Raw genomic sequence first — 25,439 nt, 5'->3', positions numbered from 1 at the left:
ACAATGAACCCAATGTTCATTGCAGTACTATATACAATAGCCAAGACACAGAAGCAACCTAAATGTCCATCGACAGATAAATGGATAAAGAAATGGTATATATATACAATGAAATATTACTCGGCCATAAAAAAGAATGAAATAATGCTATTTGCAGCAACATGGATGGACCTAGAAATTATCATACAAAGTGAAGCCAGACAGAGAAAGACAAATATCCTATGTATCACTCATACATGGAATCTAATTTTTAAAAAATAATACAAATGAACTTATTTACAAAAATTTACAAAACAGACGTACAGATTTTGGAAACAAACTTATGGTTACTAAAGGGGAAACGTAGTGGGGAGGGATAAATAAGGAGCTTCAGATTAACATATACACACACTACTATATATAAAATAGATAACCAACAAGGACCTACTGTAAAACACAGGGAACTCCACTCAATTTTCTGTAATAACTTATATGGGTAAAGAATCTGAAAAAGAATGAATATACGTATATGTGTAACTGAGTCACTCTGCTGTACACCCGAAGCTAACACAACACTGTAAATCAACTATACTCCAATTAAAAAAAAAAAGTTTCACATAGCTGATTTTGTATAATCCCATAACCCTTTATTTCCCCTTACTCCTATATTGCTCTTCCCCCCTTCCTTCTCCCCACTGGTAACCACTAGTTTGTTCTCTGTATCTGTGAGTCTGCTTCTGTTTTATTTACTAGTTTATTGTATTTTTTAGATTCCACAAATCTTTTGGGTTTTTTTTTTGATATGGCCATTCAAACAGGTATGACGTGATATCTCACTGTAATTTTAATTTCCCTGAGGATTAGTGATGTTGAGTATCTCTTCATACACCTGTTGGCCATTTGTATATTGTCTTTGGAGAAATGTCTATTCAGGTCCTTTGCCCAACTTTAAATCAGGTTATCTGTTTTTGGTTTTTGCTATTGAGTTGTAGGATTTCCTTACAGTTTTTGAACATTAACCCTTTATCAGATATATGGTTTGCGAATATTTTCTTTAATTCCACAGCTTGCCTTTCACTATTTTGTTTCCTTTCCTGTGCCGAAGTTTTAGTTTGATGTAATTCCATTTGCCTGTTTTTGATTTTGTTGCCTGTGCTTTTGGTGTTATATCCAAGAAATCATTGCCAAGGCCAATGTCAAGAAGCTTTTACCCTATGTTGTCATCTAGGAGTCTGAGTTTTAGTTCTTACACTTAAGACTTTAATCCGAGTTGATTTTTGTGTAAGTTGAGGGTCCATTTTCATTCTTTTGTATGTGGGTATCCAGTTTTCCCGACACCATTTACTGACATGACAATCCTTTCCCCACTGTGTAAATGTTAAAGTCAAAACAATGAAACTTCAAGAAGCTAACGCTGAATTATCTTCACAACCCGGGGAATAGGAGAGAGTTCTTAAATAGAATACAAAAAGCACTAACTATAAAGGAGATCAATAAATTTGACTTCGCTAAAATTAAGACTTTTGCTCATTAAACGATACCATACAGTAATAAAGTGTAGTAGCGCAATATATTATGTCCTTCACAACTAACTAATTTTTAAAGACATTGTCTTTATTCATCCTACTAGCTGCTAGTAGCTGTGTTTTCTTTCTGAGCAGAAAGAACTGTAGAAGTGCTGGAATACCAAAAATAAAAATTAAAAAGCTCAAACCAGCAACCCAGTAAGAATCAACAAACTAATTTATGTAAATACCAAATTTAGTTATTACAAAACTTCTAGTGATATGAAAAAAACACATACTTTATCAATTAGAGTTTGATTGCCATGTTTAAATTATTTCACTTATTGATATTTCTTTAAACGAAGGATGGAGAGATTATCTTAAGCTGAAACCCCAAATAATGACAAGTGACCCATCGTTGTTTTGAGCTTGTGAATCATGACAACGGCTGTTTTCTTTCTAGCCCATAATCCCTGACCTCAACCCAAGCTCTCAGGAGTGGTGGGTGGGCAGGCTTGAGGCTGAATCTCATTCTACACTGTGTCTTCCTGTAATCAAGAGGATAGAAAGCTAAAAGCTCCATTTCCCAGACTTTCTTACAGCTAGAATTCTGAATGCGATGTATTTTGGTTGAGCAGATGCACCTATAGAAGGCAGAGGAGAGATGGAGGGTATGCTAATGCCAGCAGATAGGGAGGCTCATGAAAAGGATTTTTCTGAGGTATTACTGACAGAGACCCCAGTGTTTAGAAACAAAGTTCCTAAATGGTAAGAGAATGAAACACAGCATCTAACGTGGTGTGGACACCTTAGATGACACTATCCTGATGCTTGCCACGTTGGTATACTTTGGGATTGAGTGGTTTCCTGAACTTAGAATAGAAGCAGCTCTGTTGGGGACGTCCCTGGCGGTCCAGTGGTTAAGACTTTGCCTTCCAATGCAGGTGGTATGGGTTCGATCCCTGGTCAGGGAGCTAAGATCCCATATATCTCACTGCCAAAACACCAAAACATAAAACAGAAGCAATATTGTAACAAACTCAATAAAGATTTTAAAAATAGTCCACATGAAAAAAAAAAAAGCAGCAGCAGCTCTCTTGGTTGACCTGGTTTTGCAATGTGGCATTTGAAGTCATTCCTTAAAGTTGTCAGTTCTCAACAATTTTATGCTCAAGTTAATATTTTGTTAAAAAAAAAAGTACTCTCTTGCTCAAATAAATAGAATTAACTCTGTTCTCTGAACTTTACTGGACCTTAATATATTAGACCTTAATATATTAGGGTAATGGTGATGGTTCTGAGGCAGTAGTAAGGACACTGTCCAGAACTGTGAAGGGTCTGAGGTTTCACCCTACTTGCAAGCTACAAGTTAGCCTGCCACAATTTCATGGATCCTGGGTCAGAGCCAAATGACTTTATACTTACAGCACAGCAAGCAGCATGAGCTTCACGTTCTCATCAGTTCCCCTTGCCCTCCGAGTCCCACAGGGGCAATGCAAAGTGGTCCAGGTGGGCGCTGAGCATGCAGTGAGTTTGCATCACAGCTGAGGAGCCCAAAGTTTAGGGTACCTGAATCTTTTATAATGAACTCAAGCAAATCTGCCCAATTTTTGCCCTGGAGAGAGCCACTATCTTTATTATACAACAGCAAACAAACCTGCCTTCTTCTCTATGGAAACACAATGTCTTCCACGGCTGTTCACTATACAAATCTCCTTGGCAAAGACAGTGTAGAAAAAACAAAGGCTGTCAGAGCTTCTGCTCCCAAGATGAGAGAAACATAAGAGACCCATGGAGAATTTCCAAAAGACATTAGCCAACTTTTCATTTCAACTGTAGCACTCCTATTTTAGAGCCCAAACCAGGTTTTATCTTTTAAAAATTCACTTTAGTCATGAAATTTAACAAACATTTGTATGCAGCCAGGGACTAATTTACAGCATGGCTTCCATTCATCTCAGTCATGAGAAAATACCATAGCAGTCATTATTAAAGGTATCCATCCATAAATTACTTTTATTTCTCATTAAATGAGCACAGAGTCATTAGCATATTAATAACAGATATGTTTATTATTACATATCCATCAGTGCGGCTTTTAATACCACTTGAAACATGCATATCATCCTAGAGACGAATCAGTTTTCCAGTGCTTCTTATTTGATAGACATTACTGCAAAGCCATTATAAATTACTGAGGAGGTATTTGGTTAAAAAAATAAACAATAAATCATACTGCCCATATGAATCAACCCTTGCTATTGAACAAGAGTTTAACAGTATTTATCTGGTAATTCCTATGTTAACTGGAAAACATCACAGATGTATTGCCATAATTTTCTTTTATATTGGTGCAACCTTCTACATATTTTGCAGAGTTTTATGAAGTCATTCATTATTTTAGCAGGTAGTTTGATGCAAAGATTGTACTCAATTTATGAAAGTCCACCAAACCTCTAAATATTTTAAATTAAGCCAATTATCAATGAAAAACCCCCAACACACATAATTTTCTGAAAATATGTTTTTTGAAATTTTTATAGTCATGGCAGTAAAATAATTCTCTCAAATTAAGGCACTAAAAGGGCAATGCAACTCCCATCAAAAGTGTTCTAAGAATAATTTACATTTCAAACAGTGCATACATTTCTTATATGTTTGTTAACTTAATGTCTTTATCACTTAAAACCACAAAGAAACATATTATATAATTACAGAAATGATGTACCCCACAAAATGCTTTTAAACTTGGTTCTTTTGTACAGTTAGTTCCTAATGTCTCTAGTAGTAAAATAACTCAATATGGCTTGGCAAAAATGCATAGATTAAATGTAATTTTTTTTGCCTTCTCCCATTCCCCAATCTACAAACTTGCTGAAACGCATACAGTATTTTGTAAAGCATAATGTAAGATATTTATTTTCCATCAAGTCCACCACAGGCAATCAACAGTAAGGCTTTTAAATTCTACAGTGAGGGCACTGAAGTCAAGTGATGTCACTGCTTTCTTAAAATAGTTTTGTATAGTCTTGCAAGAGCATAAAAACTGAAGTTATTTAAAAAAAATTTCAGTTGTCTCATTTTGAGATATTTTCTTTACTCCTTCCATGAGCTGATCTTGATAGTGACGGCCATTCCACTTGAAAGTGAAAGTCTCTTCCTCTCACTCGTATGAGGAAAACTGTGTTCTATCATGATTGACAGGCATTTTCTTAGAAATTCAAAAAGGCAGCACCTTTTTAAAAAAATATATCTAGCTAAGCTTTCCCTCAATTGTACTTGCATTACATAGTAATAATTAATCTAATCTACCTGTAGGCAAACCCGCAATAAAAAACAAAAACAAAACAAAACAAAAAAACAATCCTCAGTGTGCTTTTGTGCCAAAGCAAGGACAGAATAACAGCAATTTTAACCCTGAAGCCTGTGATATTTGTGTCAAAGGAACAGCCTTCTGCTCTGCATGGTAAAAGATGCCTGGTTTATCAGGTAGCATCCCACACAATTCCACAAGGCACTAGGTCACATGGTTAACTGTTGAGGGAAAAAAATAAAAATTTTAAGAAATGTACTCAGTTTAAAAATTCAGAAAACAAAAATTGGAAGGAAAGGTACATATACATTATGTATAATAGTTAACTAATACACAAAATTTGGAAAACAGGAAACAGGAAAAACACACTATTGTCTCCTTTTTGCTTCTACTTTGTTTCAAACACTTTTTTCCCCCCACAAAGCTATAAAAAATTTTAAGTATTTTAGATTCAGCTTTTATCCTATATAGGAGAGGGACAATACAAGATTCTACAGAAAGAAGTCCAGAGTGAGGTGATAATGCACTGGAATAGTATGGTAGCTGAGGAATACAGAAGGAGGAATGGATATGAGTCATTTCAAAGAATTAGACTTGGTTATTGATAATATGGAATGAAGAAATGGGATAAATTAAATATGGCTTTAAGTCTGCTTGGAAGACTTGGGTGACATCAGGAGAGAGGCAAATCAGTGTTAGGTCTCAGCTTCTAGATCCAAATGTCCCTCTTAATATAAGGATTACACTCTAGGGAAAGTTGGTATTTGGTATAGGAGAAAAAACACAGGCTTCAGAAATGGATAAAAGTGGGGTCCAACCTGACTATGCTACTAGTTGGCTGTGTGATCTTGTGCAAGTTGCTTAATTTCTCTGAGCCCCATTTTTTCATGTGTTAAATGAGAACTTAATGAGTTATCATAACCGCTCCTCAGGAAAGGGTTTATGTCCTGTAATTGCTTGTTTTACCATATAAATATTTTTGAAAAAATTCCATCAAAACGAGTTAAACTACCCTCTCCCAAAAAGAAGAAAAAAAGGATACTTAACTGGGAAGTTTATTTGTTAACACTGATAATACCAAATAATTTTGATTTAAAAAAAATCTGCCAACATAAAAAATAAAATGAGCAAAGTTTTACATGAAACTATTTACATTAAAAAGGGGTAAACAACAGTCGTTTAAAACATTAAGGGCTAAATATGTACCATAACCAATGACAATAAAACCTGACATTGAACTAAATAAATATGACATTTATAAACATTATTAGTTTCTAACAAGAATCAGTTAAACTAATTTGTAAAGTCATTTCAAGTCATATATAAATGCCCAGATACAAACGATGCCCTTTATGGGGAAAAGAACAATCAGACTCTGGATTTTAATAGATATTATCCAATCACATACTCACAGTTAAAAAGGTTAACATTTCAATCCTTACCTAGTTTTTCCAGATGTATTTTTGACCACTTTCCGGAAAGACTGATTTGCAGTGGATCTTGTAGAAAGTGTTCGAGGCGATGCACGAACAAAACCAGATGGTGGATTCTTAGGAATCTTCTTTACTAAATGAGTTACCCATTTTTTTTGTTCATCCTGAGAACATGCTAGTAGCAGCATATCTCTTGCTGATGTTACATCATAACTTACTATTTTAAGAAAAAAGAGCACAATTAAGGTCACATAATACCTAAAAGAGCCTTATCAAATATTCTTACAATTTAAAAAGATTTACTATGCTTAATTAAGCTTGGACAATATCTTGTCTTCTTAATTCAATTAAGTCGGAAAATTTAAAGAGAAAATATTAGTCATAAATTAGTAAGAAAAATAAAGTAAAATCAGAAATATGCATGTGGCTCCACCAGTGCCAAAATATTACGTCTTATTATCTCTTTTCAACTTGGTATGCCACATCTGAAGAAGTTATTTCATTGAGATTTAAGTCTCTAATTTGTTACATGTTATAAAATAATTTTCATGCCTTACCTTTACATGGAGAAATTAAGTCCTCTTTCTTATCTAAGTGATCTCTGTGGCACTTAACGTGGCACCTTCGACATTCCAGGGCAGGGGGTGGCTTAAAAACATGCCAGAGAGGTTTGGCACAGGCCTCACAGTTGGCGGGAAAGTGGTAGAGGGTAGGAATGAACTCATGACCTTTGTGGTTTTGAAAATTAGTTTTCTCAGCTTGTTGTACTGGTTCCATCTCTACATCTTTTCTACATTCACCTTCATTTGCGTATAGTATCTACATTTAGGAATAAATGTAAACAGAAGATTTAAAAAAGGTCTTAATCTATACATACAAGTTTCAAATGTATAAAAGTATTGGTGTATTGACATTTACTTCACAAATACACTTAGTACTTAGGTAAAGGATCTTCTAAAATTATATTTTCAGATTTTTACCTGGAATATTTTAGGAATTTCTTCAGTTTCAGCTCTGTACACATCTCCTTGGGTTACAGGACGAACATGAAACAATTTACTAAAATGAAAAGAAATATGATGTAGGCCATTATAAAAACTCATTTATAGCAAAAGACATATTTCGTTGAAGAGAACACAGAGATGGCAAGTAAGCATAGGAAAAGATTAATCACTAGAGAAATGCAAATTAAAATCACAGTAAGTATCACTATACTCCTATCAGAATTTTTAAAATAAAAATAGTAATAACACCAAATGCTGGTGATGAAGAGAAACTAGATCACTCATACAACTGTGGTAGAAATGTAAAACTGCAGAGTCACTCTGGAAAAGAGTATGGCAATTTCTTACAAATCTATATATATGAAAACCTGTACATGAATGTTCACAGCAGCTTTATTTTTAATAGGCCAAAATTGGAAAAAACTTAAATGAATGGTTAAACAAACTGTGATATAGTCATATGATGGAACACTACTCAACCACAAAAAGAAAAAGACTACCTCTTGGATGGACTTCAACGGAATTACACTGAGTGAAAGAAGCATATCGAACGTTACATACTATTTGATTCCATTTACATAACATCCTTGAAGTGACAAAATTATACAGATGGAGAACAGATTAGTGGTTTGCCAAAGATTAGAGAGGAGTACAGAAAGGGTGCTTCCTATGGCTATAAAAGGGCAATGAAGGATCCCTGTGATGAAACTATTCTATATTTTAACTTGGTGGTGGTCATATGAATCTATACATGTGGTAAAGGCATGCAGGCTGGAAAGGCAGAAGTAAAACTATTATTATTTGAAGATAACATTACTGTATACGTAGAAAAGCCCTGCGGAATCCATACACAAAATCTCTAAAACTAATAAGTGAATAGCAAGATGAATATTCAAGGTTGATATACATAAATAAAGAGTGTTGAAATAACCAGATATCCACATGAACAAAACAAAACAATCCCCGCCCCCCCGGAAAAAAATTAACCTCAACCACTACTACTTTTTTTTTTCTTCTTTTTTGGCCACACTGTGAGGCACGCGAGATCTTAGTTCCCCAACAAGGGATCAAACCCGTGCACCCTGCAGTGGAAGTGCAGAGTCTTAACCACTGAACCGCCAGAAGACCCTCAACCACTACTTCTTACCAAACATAAAAAGAAACGAGATCAATCAGAACTTAAAAATAAAACCTAGGGCTTCCCTGGTGGCACAGTGGTTGAGAGTCCGCCTGCCGATGCAGAGGACATGGGTTCGTGCCCAGGACCAGGAGGATCCCACGTGCCGCGGAGAGGTTGGGCCCGTGAGCCATGGCCGCTGAGCCTGCGCATCCAGAGCCTGTGCTCCTCAACGGGAGAGGCCACAACAGTGAGAGGCCCGCGTGCCGCAAAAAAAAATAATAATAAAACCTAGAAGAAAACATAAAATACCTTCACAATCTTTGGGCAGGCAAAAATGTCTTGGACAGACTGCACAAAAGGCAATAATCCTTTTCAAACCAGTGATACGTTGGTTTCCATTAAAAGACACCATAAAGAAAATGAACTGGCAAACCACAGACTGGGAAATATTTGCACTACATATTTCTGACATAAAATTTGAAGCCAGAATATATACAGAACTTCTGTAAACCAACCTTAAAAAGATAAGCAGCCCAATTAAAAAATGAGCAAAAGATTTGGAGACACTTAAGAGATACAAATGGCCAATAAATACATGGAAAGATTCTTGCCATCATTAGCCATAAGGAAAATATAAACTACAACAAAATAGCATTTCACATCCATTAGAACAGCTAAAAGGCAGACTGACAACACCAAATGTTGGTGAAGACGTGAAGCAACTGAAACTCAAATGAAGCTGTTGAGTATAAACAGTATAACCATTTTTGAGAACTGTTTGGTAGATTTATTTACACAGATTTACTATATGACCCAGGATTCCACTCCTAGGTATTTTACCCATGAGAAATGAAAACTTAAGTCCACAAAAAAGAATGTTCAAAGCAGTCTTACTTAAAATAGCTCTCTAAGAAGCAACCCAAATGCCCATTAACAAAAGAATGGATAAACAAACTGAGATATATTCATTCAATGGAATATTACTCAGCAATAAACAGAACAATCAATACACACAGCAAAACACTATGACGAGTGAGGGAAGCCAGGCACGAAAGAGTACATACTATAAAATTCGATTAGTATGAAGTTCTAGAATAGGCAAAACTAAATCTCAGTGATAGAATTCAGATAATCTTTTTTTTTCCCCTTGAGGAGGCACAAGCGAGCTTTTTAGGGTGATAGAAATGTTCTTTATCTCGTACTGGGTTTGATTATGTGGGTGCTTACAACCGTCAAAAGTCACTGGACTGAACACTTAAGATGTATATGTATTTTATTGTATGAAAACTACATCTCAATAAAAAGGTAAAACAACAATAACAACAAACTCTCATCAACATAAAAAGTATTTAAGTTAGTTGAAAGATGTCTTTCTTATTAATGTTTATGTATTTTTCCAGTTAAGCCGATTATTTAAATTTTCACAACTAATGTCTTTTTTTAAAATTGAGAAATAAAATATCAGTACTCTCTGGTACTTGCTCAATTTTTTTAACATTTTAACTATAATCAGCTCCACAATGTTTAATTACAAAGGAATGGCAAAACTTCATTTTAAGTTTATATTTCTCTGTCGCACCCACCACACTTCACTCTGAATTTGTATGTTATTGCATATATTTTACCTTTCCTGCTACTAGCCTGTAAGCTCCTCAAATATGAAACTGTCTTACTCATTTTACACAACCTACAACACCTATGATAATACAGGCAGCAGTGCCTAAGAAATGGTTTTAGAATGAATACAAGGAAAAAAACCTAAGCTTATTACAGACCTCTTTGACCTATTATTAAAAAAAGAAAAGATACATTTTATTTCCTTCTTAACAATGACCACATAATCATATACTTTGAGATGTTCTGTGAACATAAAACCAATAAACACTTGAAATTTAAAAAAATTGTCTTTAGAATACATTGATCAGGTATGCAAAATTTCCCCTCTCATATTTTGATAAAGTAAGATTTAATATAGTTATTATTTAAATTTGCTAAGAAAAAAGTCAATAATGTTTAAATAACAAAATATAAACTAAATGGTAAGTCTAAAAATAATTGATTATCGTAGGTTAACACTCAACAGTCTTAAAATTCAATAAAAGGCAACTTACTCAATGTCCAATACCATAGATGGATTGGATTGTTCCTTATCTTGTTCATCATTATAAAACAAAATTTTTTTGCTGCTTACCACAACATACTGAAATGAGAAAAAAGGGGGAAGAGATAAGAGCAGTATTAACTTGGTTTAAAGTGATAAGCACAATACTTGCCATTTATGTCTAGATCATATTGTAGTAATCTAAAAACAATACCAATAATAGGACAGTTAATACAAGTTGTATGCTTTAAAAGTAAAATATATAACAAAATATCAATTAGAAAAACTGAGGCATATTGTACCTGTTTCTTCCAGCCGTATCTTTTGATATTTCCTCTATTTGGTATTGAAAGCCAACCTTCAATTCTTGATTCTAGAAGAAAAATTAAAAAAATAGTATTCAGCCTTAAATTGTCACAAAAGGAAAAGCTATTACAAGTTGTCTGACAGCATGCAGCAACAGGCATTCGAACACAGCTAAATGAATAAGTGCTATAATTTGCTCTTTCATGCTTCAATCACACAAATCAACTTTAATGGCCATACAAATACTGCAGAAAAAAATTCCAAGCCACTTTCCGCATAAAATTAACATTCAGTACTCAATTATAAAAGTATGAAGTAACAACAGTACCCTTAATAGCCAGGCAAGACTGGAATGGATTGCAGCTTAAATGGGATATGATACAGAAGACTTTAAATATCATTTAACATTCATATAAAAGTATTTAGCAAAAAAAAAAATGCAGCAAGTGGAACAAATCAGAGCCATGATTTACACAAGAAAGAGCAAGCAAAAGTACACAAGTGTCCTATTACTCACAGAAGGTAAGAATAGAAGATAAATAAATAAGGAATGCAGGCAGAATCAACTAGATATAAAGAATAAGAGACAAGTATTTTATTTGTTTTCTCAGTACAATGTTCTGACAAACTTTTTGGTAAAACACCCCAAACAATTTCATTAAAAGTGTCCAAATTTGGTTGGGAAGGGGTCCCTAATTCTAGTGGTAAATCCAATTACAATTCTTAGCAAACTAAAAGAGGTATAAATAAAGCCTTTCAAGTTTGTAGTATCAGAATTTAATAAACAGTAAAAGAACACAGAATTCAGTTGGTAAAACTGCTAATGTTTTATCAGTTTGTGCATACCAGAAATTCTTTGACTAATTTGATCAATGCATTTTATAATTATTATTACTATTTAAATATAATTAATGTTTATTAAAAATATCTGGGGGAAAAAGATGATTCCATTTAGAAATGATTATTTTATATCAGGTTAGAGATAAGAACATTTAACTGTTTTTTTAGATCTATTATATTTGAAACACAAAAGAAGGGACAAGTGACCAACTGTAAGGTACAATGCTATAATGTGACATTATACCATGGCTCAAATCATGACCCCTAAGGGGAATATATATTACCCTCCTCCATATAACTTAAAAGTGTGAAACAGTTCGGTCTTACAGTAATGATAACAATAGGTAACATCTACTGTACATTTATTATTTCCCAAGTGCTTTACAAGGAATACCTCATAAATAATCTATAATAGTCCCGTGAACACAGGATATTACATTCTTAGGAATATAGGATAAGACAGGTTCTACTATCATCCTCCATTTACAAATGAAGAGACTAAGGCTTAGCAAGGTGAACTAACTTACCCAAAGGTAATCACAGCAACTGTCAAAACTCTAGGGTTCACCCAGGCAGTCTAATTTCTGAGTTTAAATTCCTAGAGCACAATGATATTCTTTCCTTAAACAAGCTCTGCAGTTAACTAAATCAGGAGTAATGTTATTGTTCCAACTTCTTCCCTGTACCTAATGCCCTATGCTTTTGTTATTCCCCTTCATCTAAATTGTTGTTTTTGTTAAAGTCGAAGAAATAATAAGAAACTTCAGTTCAAAATGATCCCCTTCTTCTCCCAAGTTTTTTTCTTAGTTGCCGTTATTTAGTTCATCAATAATTAATTTGTTCCATCGGGCATTTCCTTGGTAAGTTTTGTGAGAGCAGGGGACCATATACTAACACTTGATTTTATTTATTTATTTTTATTTTATTTTATTTAATTTATTTATTTATTTTGGCAGTACGCGGGCCTCTCACTGTCGTGGCCTCTCCCGTTGCGGAGCACAGGCTCCGGACACGCAGGCTCAGTGGCCATGGCTCATGGGCCCAGCCGCTCCACGGCACGTGGGATCCTCCCGGACCGGGGCACGAATCCGTGTCCCCTGCATCGGCAGGCGGACTCTCAACCACTGCGCCACCAGGGAAGCCCCACTTTTAAAAAATATATACTCCAAGGCATCTGACACACAGAGTAGGTACCTGATATACCTTTTTTGCTTAATTTGCAATTCTTTTTTTCTGACTTAGCCAATTAAATTCACCCTCTATTTAAATAATGGCTGTAATTTAAAAACCAAAGGGCTGCTTTATATTAAGTAACATACAGAAGGCTGTTGATCATTCACAAATATTCTGTTGTAGAAAAGGAAAAAAGTTATTGCTAGGAAAACTTCCCTTCAAGTGTGCCAAAGTCCATTTAATACCAGTAATTCCTCACTAAAAATAAAAGATGTAAAAGCCACTGAAATCTTGACATTTATACAAAATTGTGTATGCCAAAATATTCCTCCCTCCAAGTTATTTCTCTATGAGAATAAATGCCAAAAATATTTATGCTTTCTGGCTCTAGGTTTGAAATATATTTTCAATGAATTGTTGTATGTTGAAGACTGTATGACTGAATGTATGTCATTTCAGTGTTCCTATAGAAATTTTATACATCAAAGGCATTTTATGAATTAAATAAGCCCAATTTTATATTTGCTCTAATTTAAATAAAATGAAGAAATTAGGAACTCAAAAAAGATGAAGATATGTGAAGGTTTTTGCTAATTTAAAACAATAATGTTATAGGAGAGAATCTTAGTCTTTCCTTCTGGTGAATTCCCTTCAGAGAAGCAGGTAAACTAAGCTCAGTGATAAATAAAAAAAACTACTTACTTCTGTCTTACATGCAAGTTAATATACCAGTTTTTTTTAAGTATATAAAGACCTCCTTCAAAACTATGACCACTTGTGACCTAAGTGGCAATCTGAAAGTATAATGCTCTAAATTCTATCTTTTACAATACAAGCACAGAAATCAGCTTCTCCAGATAAATAAAAGAAATGCTGAGGACTTCTAAGTCTATATTATTATCAATAACATACTACTGAAGTACAAAAACAACTTGGTCCCAGGTTTTACATATTTGTAGAGCAATTTTAACTTACAAAAAAATTTAGATGTGCACTACTGCAATATCAGCAATTAACTCCTTTACCCAAATAAGAAAGAGGTTAACTATATGTAAATCAGTATCAAATACAGCCAATTTAAACATCAAAGCTAACCACTGAAGACTACCAAAGTTTACTTGATAAACTACATACTGCTTAAGAAATAAAGGTAGAGAATCACTCCAAAATTCTAAAATTATATTCAGAAGTGATATAAAAAAGAAAAAAAAAAATCAATGCTCAAGAATTCAGATGTACTGATTATCTCCAATCATTGATTAGATTTGGGCAAAGTCAGAAACTCTTATATACTCAAATACTTGGAAACATACCAAGAAATCCACCATACACAGGTTTAAGTTACAAAGTCTGAGATCAAGCTGGATGGAAAGAGAATGATGCAGATAATCCATAAGAGATAATGAATATTAATGGAATGCTGATACCAGTGTTCTTAATGCTTCATCTATTTTTACATTCTTTTCAGATTCTTAGGTCAATATTTCCAAAAGTAAAGGAAAAAAACAAGGAAGGAGAGCCAGATATCACCTTAGTCTTTCTGTCATCTAGGCAATAGGAAAACCTTAACCCTAGAGGGTAACCTTTATATTTACAGTGCTAAGGCCACAACCTGCCACAGAACCAAAAGGAGGATGAAGACATAAGAGAATGAAGGTGATATTAAGAACTTCAAAGGGTTATAAGTCAGAGAAGGATAACCATTTTCTCTAAGGTTTTTAGAATTGGGAAACTTAGAGAGATTTAATCTAGTTAATGACAAGACGCCAGCTGAGAAAATGACAGAGGCTGAACTCTAAATAAACAAGATAATTAAATGAGATTCTTTATACTGAATGACGAAATCTATGAGAAATAAAGTATATTATCAGTTTAACCACCTAACTACTTAAAAAACCATCTCACTGAACTAAAAATATGATCAATATTTCAAAAGGCCTTCATTTTAACTATTTAACTATTCTAAGACCTCCCTTTGTAAATCCGTAGTTTAAATTCATTTATCAGTTTTCCAAACTAAGTAAAATTAATCATCACCTTCAAAAAAATCTTTCAGACACTTGAATAATATGTAACTCTCTCAAATTAAGGATGAATACCGCACCAAGTTTCCGTAGAGTAGTGTTATCATGTTCGCTTCACAAGAGTGAATACCAAAATTCTTTACAATTCTTCCTAGGTATTACCACAAAACCTTAACTTTATTTGCCAGAGATCTAGTAAATGGCAGACTTAGTACATATCTTCAATTTACTAGTAAAATATGTGACACAGAGGTAAAATAACATTGGTAATGATTATCCATTAATTTCCACCTCCAATATGAAAGTCATAGTCTCCAATATGAAAAGGTTCAGCACTACAGAGACCTCTGTAAAGTTCAAACTGAGAACACAGTTAATAGAGAAAGAGATACCCTAATTGGTCTCCCTTTATAGCAATGGAGAATGGCCACCAGAGCCTTTTTGTTTTCCCACTTTGTTTGAACTTTGAAATCCTTAAAAGCAAAATCTCTGAAAATACAAAGCTATTCTAAATATTATATACTCAGAATGGAGCCAGTAGAAAAATTTAAAAATCTCTTTGCTGACTGACTCCTGAGTGGATTTATTAGGTCAGGATTCTGAAATCTAAATGGATATCTCACCTAAGTCTGCCAATCAAACCACCTGATGATGCTTTGAGTTTAGCCTTCCTGAATAAGCCAGGATGAAAGATAAAACTCATTACCTTCTCCCAACCTCATCTTTCAATTCAAATCCTGTAGATAGCATTCACCAATAATGAATCAGTCTCTGAAATGTTTAACTTAATACACGGAAAACCAAGGCATACATAGTAAGACATTATAAACAAAGTTAAAGGGAAATGGGTGGGATAAAGACAAAAACCTCGTCAGGATATTTAACCTACACTAGAGAAAGAATTCCTTTAACTAAATAACTCTAGAAATATCTTGGGGTTAATGAAGAGGGAACCTAAACTACAATTTCAGTTCAACAAATGGAGGAATGTAGACAAACAGCCCTAAAATTCATACTCTTTTTTAACTGATGATTATGTCATAACTTTAGAAAGATGTTCAAACAACAGCTGAAGCTAGAGATTCTTATTAAATCCAAAGTGATCCTCTGATAAGGATGTGCACCTACAAGATTCTCAAGAGGCAGGAGGTTTCAGAGAGCCAAAAATGGGAATACAGAAGGAATTTCTTGACCACTGGAGTAAGAAATATTTATTCCCTGTTCTTCCCTTTCCAGATATCTCATTTTGGACTAGCAAAGCCACCGAAGAATGAGGGCAGGGATTACACAGAATACAAATAAGAACTGAATTCACTTCCTACTTTGAGTCCCACTTTCTTGACCAAGAATGATAACGTAAAATTTTCTAAGTAGTCTATCAAGTTTCTTATATCAAATTCTCAAAAAACAAGTAATATCTGCTAAAACAGATCCCTATTATATCAAATGTGCTGGTTCATATCTTTTTATGCATTATTCAGGAAACACATTAAATAAAATCTATTTTCAAGTTTAGGACCATGTTACAAAACTTTCAAGACCTTGAACTAAGAATATGTAGTAGGTCAAATGAGTTGTGTGTGTGTGTATGCCTTTAAAATCTGTAATGCATGTTTTAATATATATAACCTATTCATTTCTAAATTGAACCTGTAATATGTGTATTGTTCATCTCTGTTAAAAAGACAGAAATGTACTATAACCTACACTACAATGAACCCAAGAATGAGGCTGTGTTTATTTTTCAATTGACTCTCCACTAGAAAAAAAAAAGGAAAAAGAAGAAAAAGTCTGAAATCCTAGCTACTCGCTTTTGCCTTTACTTGACTTCCTGCCCCCTCTCTGCATCTTCCAACCCCTTTTATCTATTTCACCAAATTTGAAACTTCAAGTCTGATTAAAGTTTATCACTATAGCATTAGGTGGGCTTCTATATAGAGCTGCTGTGGTTCTGATTATTAAGTATAGTTCTTAGTTTTAGCAAAAAAAATACATAAAACACTGCAGAGCTGCTACTCATGAAAACATGTACAATCCTCCTTAAATGGTGAGAGTTGTAGCAGCAGCTTCAACTTTCACCATGGCATTAGGCTGGTTCAATACTGATTCATAAACATCTTCAAGTTTCTATTTAGTTAGAGCCACTCAGATCTATTTTAATAGCCTAAGACTGCTTATGACTGCTTTTATTCTATAAAATGCACTAGGTATACAAATGTCATCAGACTCTGGCTATCAGAAACATAAATCCCTTCTTAAGAATCCATGGACAAAACAACAAAGAGGTAGAAATCCAAATGAAAGAAATCTACATTAATTTCCATGACGTTTAAGCAAACTTGAATGAAGTAACAGAAAATATTCTTACCTGGAAGGTTTCCATCAGTTTCATCAGCACTAGGAAAACTAGCAACACTTGTAGAATCTGATAGGTCCAAAAGTTTCGCACGCAATTGCTCAATGTCACTCTCTTTGCTAGCCAACTGCATCTGAAGCTCATTCCTATGTGTACATTCTTCTACCAATTGCTATTTTTAAAAAAATACCAAGATAATATAAAGAATCAAGATCAAAATTTCCAACATTAGAAATTAAGAATTAGTGGAACTATATGTAATCTAGAATTATTAATACTAAAAATTTACTGTAAACTTCATGAATGTTTACTACCACAAATTTTAATACAACTATAAATGTGCAAGTTCTCTTCCTCAGTAATACATTGCTTGGATAAGCTCCTTTTCTCTTTGCTTTAAATAAGTTTTTTTTTAATACAAAGCATCAAAAACCAAAACCAAACACCTGTTAAAACAATAGAAATTGCTTTTATGGCTTCAAACAAAATAATTTAAAAGATATAGAAAGCTTCTCAGGATGGTAAAACCATAAAGGATGAAGTCAATGCTTGTATCTAAGTCTGCCTAAGATCAGAGACCATGTTCTCAATTTTGTGCTATTAAGCTAGGAAGCATCAAAGAAATTAAGCTTGATATTTTGAAAAGTGAGTCCTTATCAGAGGAAACAAAAAGGCTATAATACTCCAATTCCACTATCCCAACTATAGTCAATATTATACCAGTCATATCTCAATTTCAGTCTGAAGCCAAAGAGGCAAAACCCTTGGTTGTTTCTCTAAAAGTAGCATCTCTAATCAAGCTGATGCTAAGGGGTAAAAATTACTCAAGTCATAGTTAATAGGCAACAGAGTATCTTTCTATTTTTTCAAGATCATGGTTCAAATTAGAGTAACAGTAATCAAATTATGGAGAATATAAACCTAAATATGATTTTTATACTAAAAAACTAAATGAGATCAGTAGACAATAAGTATATACAGTAATAACAATTTAAAATAATCCTACAAGTGCAACACACAACCTTACCGCTTGCATGTCATTCAGTTCCTTCTGATGTTTCACTACCATCTGGTTGAATTTCTCTCTTTCCTGGTTGAGTTCAAGTTGTAGCTTTCGATTTTCCTTTTCCTTCTTTCTCAAATCCTGTGTATTAGCTTTCTTTCTATCAATTTTAAAGTCTTTCCGATTCATTATTTCTGCCAACTTGTTAACAGCCTATTAAAATATTAAAATGTTATTAATAAGGTTCTTCATTGTCGCTACCCAATTTAAATCTCCACTAAAAATATATATTTTTCTTCAAAATCAGGAAGCAGGACTTTTTGTGTATGTGAAAATTAGGAGAACCTAATGAATGTTGGAATATGATAACTGGTAGCACAAGTAACTATTATTGATTCATCTCATTGTTCAAATGTAAGAACCAGACAGGCTTGCAAAAATCCAGTTATTGTTCAACAATTATTCAGCACTTATTATACTGCATGTAAGCACTCTGATAGGTACTAGAGACAAGGACAGAAAATACAATTATGCCCCAAAGGCATCCTAGTCCGGTGGAGGAGCAGGATAAGCAAGCATGATAGTACAGAGTGATACTGCTTCTTTTTTCTGTTAAGTGTCCCTTATTTTTTCTTTTTTTCTATTGGATTGTCTTTTTCTTTTTTGCAGATGCTTTTTATATTTATCTATATATGCTGCAAATATTCTTCCTAGTTTATTTTCTTTCAACTTATGTTCTTTTGGACTTTTTTGTATGTAATAAATGTCAATCTTTTTCTTCATGGTCTCTGTTTTGGTATAAAGGGAAGTAAAATCTCCACTGAAGGATTTTCAACAGGTATTAAGTGCATTTTTGAAAGACTACTCTAGTTGAAGGATTGTTGAGAGGGAGAATAGATTAGTGGTAAGGAGCTATCAAGTAGAAAATATTTATTTTACTGTAAAAATCAACTGAGGTACACAGCACCTTATGAAGAATTTAAACTACTGGATAACTTGGTAAAATGACAAGATACCAAGTTTTACTGTAAAAAATCTGATCTAGCTGCAAAATACAAAGCAAAATGATACCTCCACCCCTTTTAAGTTTCTTACTCACTCCCCATTCTTCTCTCTTGACTTCAGTCAAGTATGTGGTTTCTCCTCATTAAGTTTTCCTGCTGTCAATTGTAGGTTTTCCATACAATCTAAAACAAATTCTTCACTAATCAGGTGACTAGACGAATTAGCTTTCTTAACTCGATTGAAATCCTACTTCCTGAATAAGTCTTCCACATTTAATGAAGAAAGAATATTACATTACTTGTTCTAATGAAAAGCTTGAACCTTATAATCTCAGTTTTAAGAAAAGGACATGAAGAGCAAATATTAACTTCTGAATGTATGATACTCAAATACAAACACATGGAAAAGGCTAAGAGCATGTATACCTGCGTTTTAAGGGTTCGTTCTGTATTGATATTCTTTTCAAAGGCAGCCTTAAGATTATTGATCTCCTCCTCCTTCTTCAGTTTATATTCTGTCAACAAATTACATAAAATGTTATTGCATGGCATTAATTAATTTCTGCCTTGCAAAGTAACAATGAGATACTTTTATAGAAATTTTGTAATGGATTCAAGGTTTATTTTAAGCAATAAAATATTTAATTCTTAGTTATTAGTAACAATAACTAATTATTCAAATTAGCATATACCACATAATAACTTTCAGTAACTTCATTAAGATATTTTTCCAGGGCTTCCCTGGTGGCGCAGTGGTTAAGAATCACTTGCCAATGCAGGGGACCCGGATTCAAGCCTGGTCCGGGAAGATTCCACATGCGGCAGAGCAACTAAGCCTATGCTCCACAACTACTGAGCCCGGGAGCCAGAACTACTGAAGCCCGCGTGCCTAGAGCCCGTGCTCCGCAACAAGAGAAGCCACCACAATGAGAAGGCTGCGCACCACAGTGAAGAGTAGCCCCCGCTCGCAGCAACTAGAGAAAGCCCGCACGCAGCAATGAAGACCCAATGCAGCCAAAAATAAATAAATAAAATTAATTAATTTTTTAAAAAAAGATTTTTTTCAGTTTATTGAGGTATAATAGACAACTAAAATTTTAAGATATTTAAAGTGTACAATGTGATGAATTGATATACACATACATTGTGAAAGGATCCCCCACAATCAAGTTAATTAACACATCAATCACCTCACATATTCACCTTTTTGTGGGGTTTGGTGGTGAGAATATTTAAGTTCTACTAAGATAATACTTAAGGCTACAAAAGTTATTTAATATATGAAAACAAATATTTCAAAAACCTAATGCACAACATAAAGATTTACCTCTGAACTTGATTTAACTTATGATTTTTTTAAAAATCCTACATACCTTCCTCTGCCTTCTTCATTTTATCAGCTAGCTCTTCATTTTCTTTTCTTAATAATTCAATATCTTTGGTTAGCATACTGTTCGTTTCTTCGAGCTAAACAAAGCACAGAAACGTTTAAGCTATATAGTCTCTTTGCTAGTCCCATATTTAAAGCAATAACCTTTAAAAAAATACTTGCATTTTCCATAGATGAGGACAGGTCAGACATTGCTTAATTATAAAAACATCTGGTTTCCAGCTTAAAATATGTGGATATAATTAAATTCAAAATATTTGAAAACAATTGTTAGCTTCCAAAAATTATTTCAGTGTGTGTGTATATACACATTACATATGAATGGAAGGAATAAAAAATGTAATGAAAAGAGAACGAGACTAGAAACTAGGAAATGTGCATTTAGTTTTCTAGCTCTGTGACCCTTAGCAAGTCACAACCTTTCTGGGCTTCAGTTTCTTCATCTGAATAATGATGATGAAAATGACAATTTAAAATGTTTGATGATTATTGTATGGCTGTTAGCATAAATGATGCCATTGTGGGCCCATATAGTTCCTCCTGTCCTTCCCCGGACCCTACCCAGAACTGTACTGTGTGGTAAAAATCACTTCTTTGTTATCAAGGGCTTTGTAGTTAATAGATACTATTTAATAATCATTAAGACCAGGTGGCCTCTATGCTCTGTTAGTCCCCAATCAATGATGAAGACCTTTGCTGACATATTCCTGGTACCTACGAGACTAGTTATCCATTCATAAATCTTGACGTAGGAATGCACTTCCTATTTCCAAGCACATACCCCCCATACCCTAGGTTAACTATAACATTGTCCCAATGGTCCCTTGGTGGTATGGAGTGCAGCTCTGAATACTTCCATATCGTTGTCTGTTCAAATCCACTCTGTGAGTAGGGTACCCTATAATAAACTGATCCACTGATTATACGGAGCTGCCTGCCTTGTTTTTCGGTCTCAAGATACCTTCTCAGTTCGGTGGGCACTTTTCATTTCCTCTGTCCTCCAACAATGTCTTTTAGTAATGTACTTATTCACCCTTCTATTTATATGATTTCATTTAATCTTCGTAAGAAACCTGTGGAATAGGTATTGTTTCTATATTATAGATGAAGAATCTGAGGCTTGGAGAAGTTAAAGCAAACTGCCAAGACCATGTAACTTCTTAGGGGCAAAGCTGGGATTTGAACTCAGACCTGCTTATACCAGAGCACTTGATGGTGGCTTCACCACCAAGAAGAAAAATCTCTCTAACTTTCCTTTCTAGCTCCATAATACATAGACCATAGTATAAATTTCAGGAATAGGTAATTGTTTGTAGTACTGTTTTTTCTATAATGGATTTGTAGATATCCACAAAGAATTTTTTATCCCAAAATAGTTTCTCTGAATTTTATAGAATTCTGGTCATGAAATCAGTTGCAATTTATTAAGATAATAAAACAAATGAATTTAAGGTAAGCATTTCTTCACAGAAAATATATTAAGATCTACAGCCAGAAAGGGAAAAAACCCAATACACTGAATAAGAATTTCAATCATTAACAATTGTTTTAGATTATATAAATTATTTTATACATGAGTACAAGTTGACCATTGTGTATAAGTAAATACTCATGCACTTACACTTACCCAAACACTTTAACATGTAACCTATTTTGATTTTTAAATTAATTTTAATCACATAACTTAATGAACTATCACACTTACCCGACTAACAGTGTGCTCTTTATCTGTAATCTCTTGTCTATTTCTTGAAGCAGCTTTCTTGCTTTCTTGGGTCAATTCAAAATACTGTTCTTCCAGAAGCCCTCGAGCCAACTGCTCAGACTCGGCTTTTGTTTCTGCTAGATCCAACTGAGTAGCAAGAGTTTCTCTAGGAGATTTAAAAGAGAAATGAATGTAAACAAATTCAATTCATTCTTCTAACTTAATCATATGCTTAAAAACACAATTCTTTTTAAATGGTAAAAAGAATTAAGTATTTCATTGCTTAAAATAAACCTTGAATCCATTACAGACTTCCTATGAAAGTAATGAATTTAACTTCTCACACTTAGAAAAACTATAAAAGCAAAGGACACTTTAACCTTGTACCTGCTATTTTGCTTAACTAAGGAAAAGGTAATAAAACAATGGCAAGAGGTCTACTTCCAGAAGGGAATGTGTTGGGATCTGGAATGAAACGCAGCATGGCACAGTGGAAAAGTCATTGGCTTATAAATCAAGAGGCCAGGCCTGGACCTTTATCCCCATTCTACCACTACCTAATTGGTTAGGGACACTGGGCAAGTTCATTATACTTACTGGAGCTCAACTTAATCAAATCCATAAAATGAGAGGATTAAACTACATTATTTTTGAGGTCCCTTCCAGCTCTGAAATTCAATGAGATTATGAAGACTTATAAATAGACCTGCAAACCACCGTAAACTATTCTAGAAATGCTCCTTAGGAATTACATTTTAAAAGCCTTTCAGAATTGACATTCAGACTGACCAGATCACTGCAGTTTGCCTGCTCTTCCCAAAGAACCTGTCTTCGATAAGTTATCTTGGTCATAATTGTAACCCCTACATACAGTAGGTGCTCAATAAATGTTTATTAAATGAATGAATGAATGACTTCCAACTATTTTCTATTAAGAGAGTAATACAAATACTTTAGGCTGCCTCAAGCCTAAAGAGGAAGACATATAGTGACTACAAAAAATAATTTTTTGGACAATTGTTTTTGTCCAACAAATATTTGAATGTTCCTATGTGCCAAACACTGTTCTAAGAATTAAGGCATACAGCAGTAACAAACTCCCTGCCCTCAGAAAACATACGTTAGTAGTGTGAGACAGTTTAAAGAAATGAACAATATACAGTATATCACACAGAACAATGAAAAGAAAGGTGAAGAGGCTGTGAGTGTGGTCACTATTTTATAGAGGGTGATCAAGGAGGCCTCTCTGCTAAGCTGACATTTGAGGAAATATATGGAGGAAGTAAGAGAGCCATGCAGTGTATCTGGGAATACAGCTTCAGGCAGAGAAAACATCTAATACCAAGTGCCTAAATGTTCTGAAGGAAGCTAACGTGAGCAGAGTGAAGAGGGGTTGGGGGGAGTTGTGAGATGTAGTAAGAGAAGTGGGGAGAGAGAACAGGTATTATAAGGCTTTCTAAAACAATATAGGGACTTTGGCTTTTACACTGAGTATTCTATCTTAAAAAGATCATTCTGGCTGTTTAAGATCAGACTAGAAGGGGAACAATGGTAGAAGCAGAGATACCAGTTAGGAGGCAACTGAAATAATCGAGATTGGAGATGACGGTAGTTTGGGTCAAGCTGGTAAATGTTAAAAGTGGTGAGAAGTGATCATATTATGGACATGTTTTTTTTAGTTATAGCTAGGATTTATTGATGGATTTCATGCAGAGTATAAGAAAAAAAGAAGAGTCTAGGATGACTCCAAGTTTTGGATTTAAGCAACTAGGAATAACAGAATAGCTAATATTGACATGGGGAAGACAGGGAGGAGCAGGTAGGCAAGGTGAGGGAGTAAGGCATTTTTTCTGGACATGTTACATATAAGATTCTTATTAAACACTCAAGTGGAGATGTCAAACAGACAGCTAGATTTACAAGTCTGGAATTCAGGGGAGAATATATTTGTACATTGATGATATTTAAAGCCCTGAAGCTAGATGAGAACAAGTAGGGAGTGATCCCTTGGGTCCTCCAAACTTTAAAGGTCTCAGAGATGGGAAAGGACAAAGGAGCAAAGAAGGGTGAGGAAGAGCAACCAGTTCAATAAGAGGAAAACCGTGTTTGGTGTCACAGAAGCCAATATAGAAATTTTGTCAAGAGACAGTAATCAATTATGTCAATTGCTGCTATTAAATAAGATAAGGACTGAGAACTGAGTATAGTTTTTAGCTATTAGGAAGTCACCAGTGGCCTTGAAAAGGGTTATTTTGGTAGAGTAATAAGTACAAAAGTCTTGAGTGAGCTCGAGAGAGAATGGGAGAAGAGGACCTGATGATAAATGGTATGTCACTTTTCAAGGAAGTTTGCTACAAAAGGAAGCAAAAAAATAGGATGCTACCTGGAAGTAGATATGTAGTTTAAAGAAAATCAGGCTGGACTTTCCTGGTGGCGCAGTGGTTAAGAATCCACCTGACAATGCAGGGGACATGGGTTCGACCCTAGGTCCAGGAAGATCCCACATGCTGCAGAGCAACTAAGCCCGTGTGCCACAACCGCAGAGCCTGTGCTCTGGAGCCCGCAAGCCACAACTACTGAAGCCCTCACACTTAGAGCCCGTGCTCTGCAACATGAGAAGCCATCACAATGAGAAGCCTGCGCACTGCAACGAAGAGTAGCCCCCACTCACCGCAACTAGAGGAAGCCTGCGTGCAGCAGCAAACACCCAACGCAGCCAACAATATAAATAAATAAAATTTTTAAATGCTTACAAAAAAACAAAAAAGAAAAGGAGGCTATTTTTTAAGGATGTGTTTACCTGTATGCTTATATAACAATAGGAATGACTACAGAAAGGAAAAAACGATGTAGGAAAGATGAGAGTATTATTGGAGTCATACTCTTAAGTAGGCAGAAAGGGATGGGATCGAGGGGCTGCCTTTAGGTAAATTCATGTAAATTTTGTCCATTTACATGAATCAGAAGGACGGTAGGGTTTTAGGTACAGACGCAAACAGGTTAGTAGCTATGGTGGTGGAAGAGAGAAGATGTTCTATGACTTCCAGGAAGCAAGGCCATTTGCTGAGTATGAGAACAAGGAGAAGTTGTTGATTTGAGGAGGGAGAAAAAGATAGAAAATAGTTGTCTAGAAGAGTAGGGGAGTTAGGAAAAGCTAAAAAAAATACTGCTATTGGTAAGTCC

General features: G+C 34.5%; 1 protein-coding gene across 3 annotated transcripts in view; it reads right to left on the bottom strand.

Annotated features, from left to right (window-relative positions):
- Nucleotides 1-3,473: 3,473 nt before the first annotated feature.
- Nucleotides 3,474-25,439, bottom strand: part of ROCK1 (Rho associated coiled-coil containing protein kinase 1) — a 148,178-nt gene continuing 126,212 nt past the window's right edge. For 2 of the 3 annotated variants that reach the window (XM_024757890.1, XM_024757891.1), the window contains exons 18-28: nt 22,257-22,422; nt 20,535-20,628; nt 19,588-19,676; nt 18,182-18,370; nt 17,167-17,326; nt 10,758-10,828; nt 10,466-10,554; nt 7,211-7,289; nt 6,788-7,049; nt 6,240-6,447; nt 3,474-5,018 (exon numbers count right to left, since the gene is read on the bottom strand). In XM_024757890.1, the coding sequence (XP_024613658.1) occupies nt 5,015-5,018; nt 6,240-6,447; nt 6,788-7,049; nt 7,211-7,289; nt 10,466-10,554; nt 10,758-10,828; nt 17,167-17,326; nt 18,182-18,370; nt 19,588-19,676; nt 20,535-20,628; nt 22,257-22,422 (1,411 nt within the window). In that variant the 3' untranslated portion in view covers nt 3,474-5,014. Of the gene's footprint in view, nt 5,019-6,235; nt 6,448-6,787; nt 7,050-7,210; nt 7,290-10,465; nt 10,555-10,757; nt 10,829-17,166; nt 17,327-18,181; nt 18,371-19,587; nt 19,677-20,534; nt 20,629-22,256; nt 22,423-25,439 lie in introns of those variants that run through there. The other variant, XM_024757892.1, reaches the window with a different exon arrangement.

This window comes from Neophocaena asiaeorientalis, unplaced genomic scaffold, assembly GCF_003031525.2.
Source record: "Neophocaena asiaeorientalis asiaeorientalis breed wild unplaced genomic scaffold, Neophocaena_asiaeorientalis_V1.1 scaffold142, whole genome shotgun sequence".
NCBI lineage: Eukaryota > Metazoa > Chordata > Mammalia > Artiodactyla > Phocoenidae > Neophocaena > Neophocaena asiaeorientalis.
This window is presented reverse-complemented; position numbering and strand designations above follow the sequence as displayed.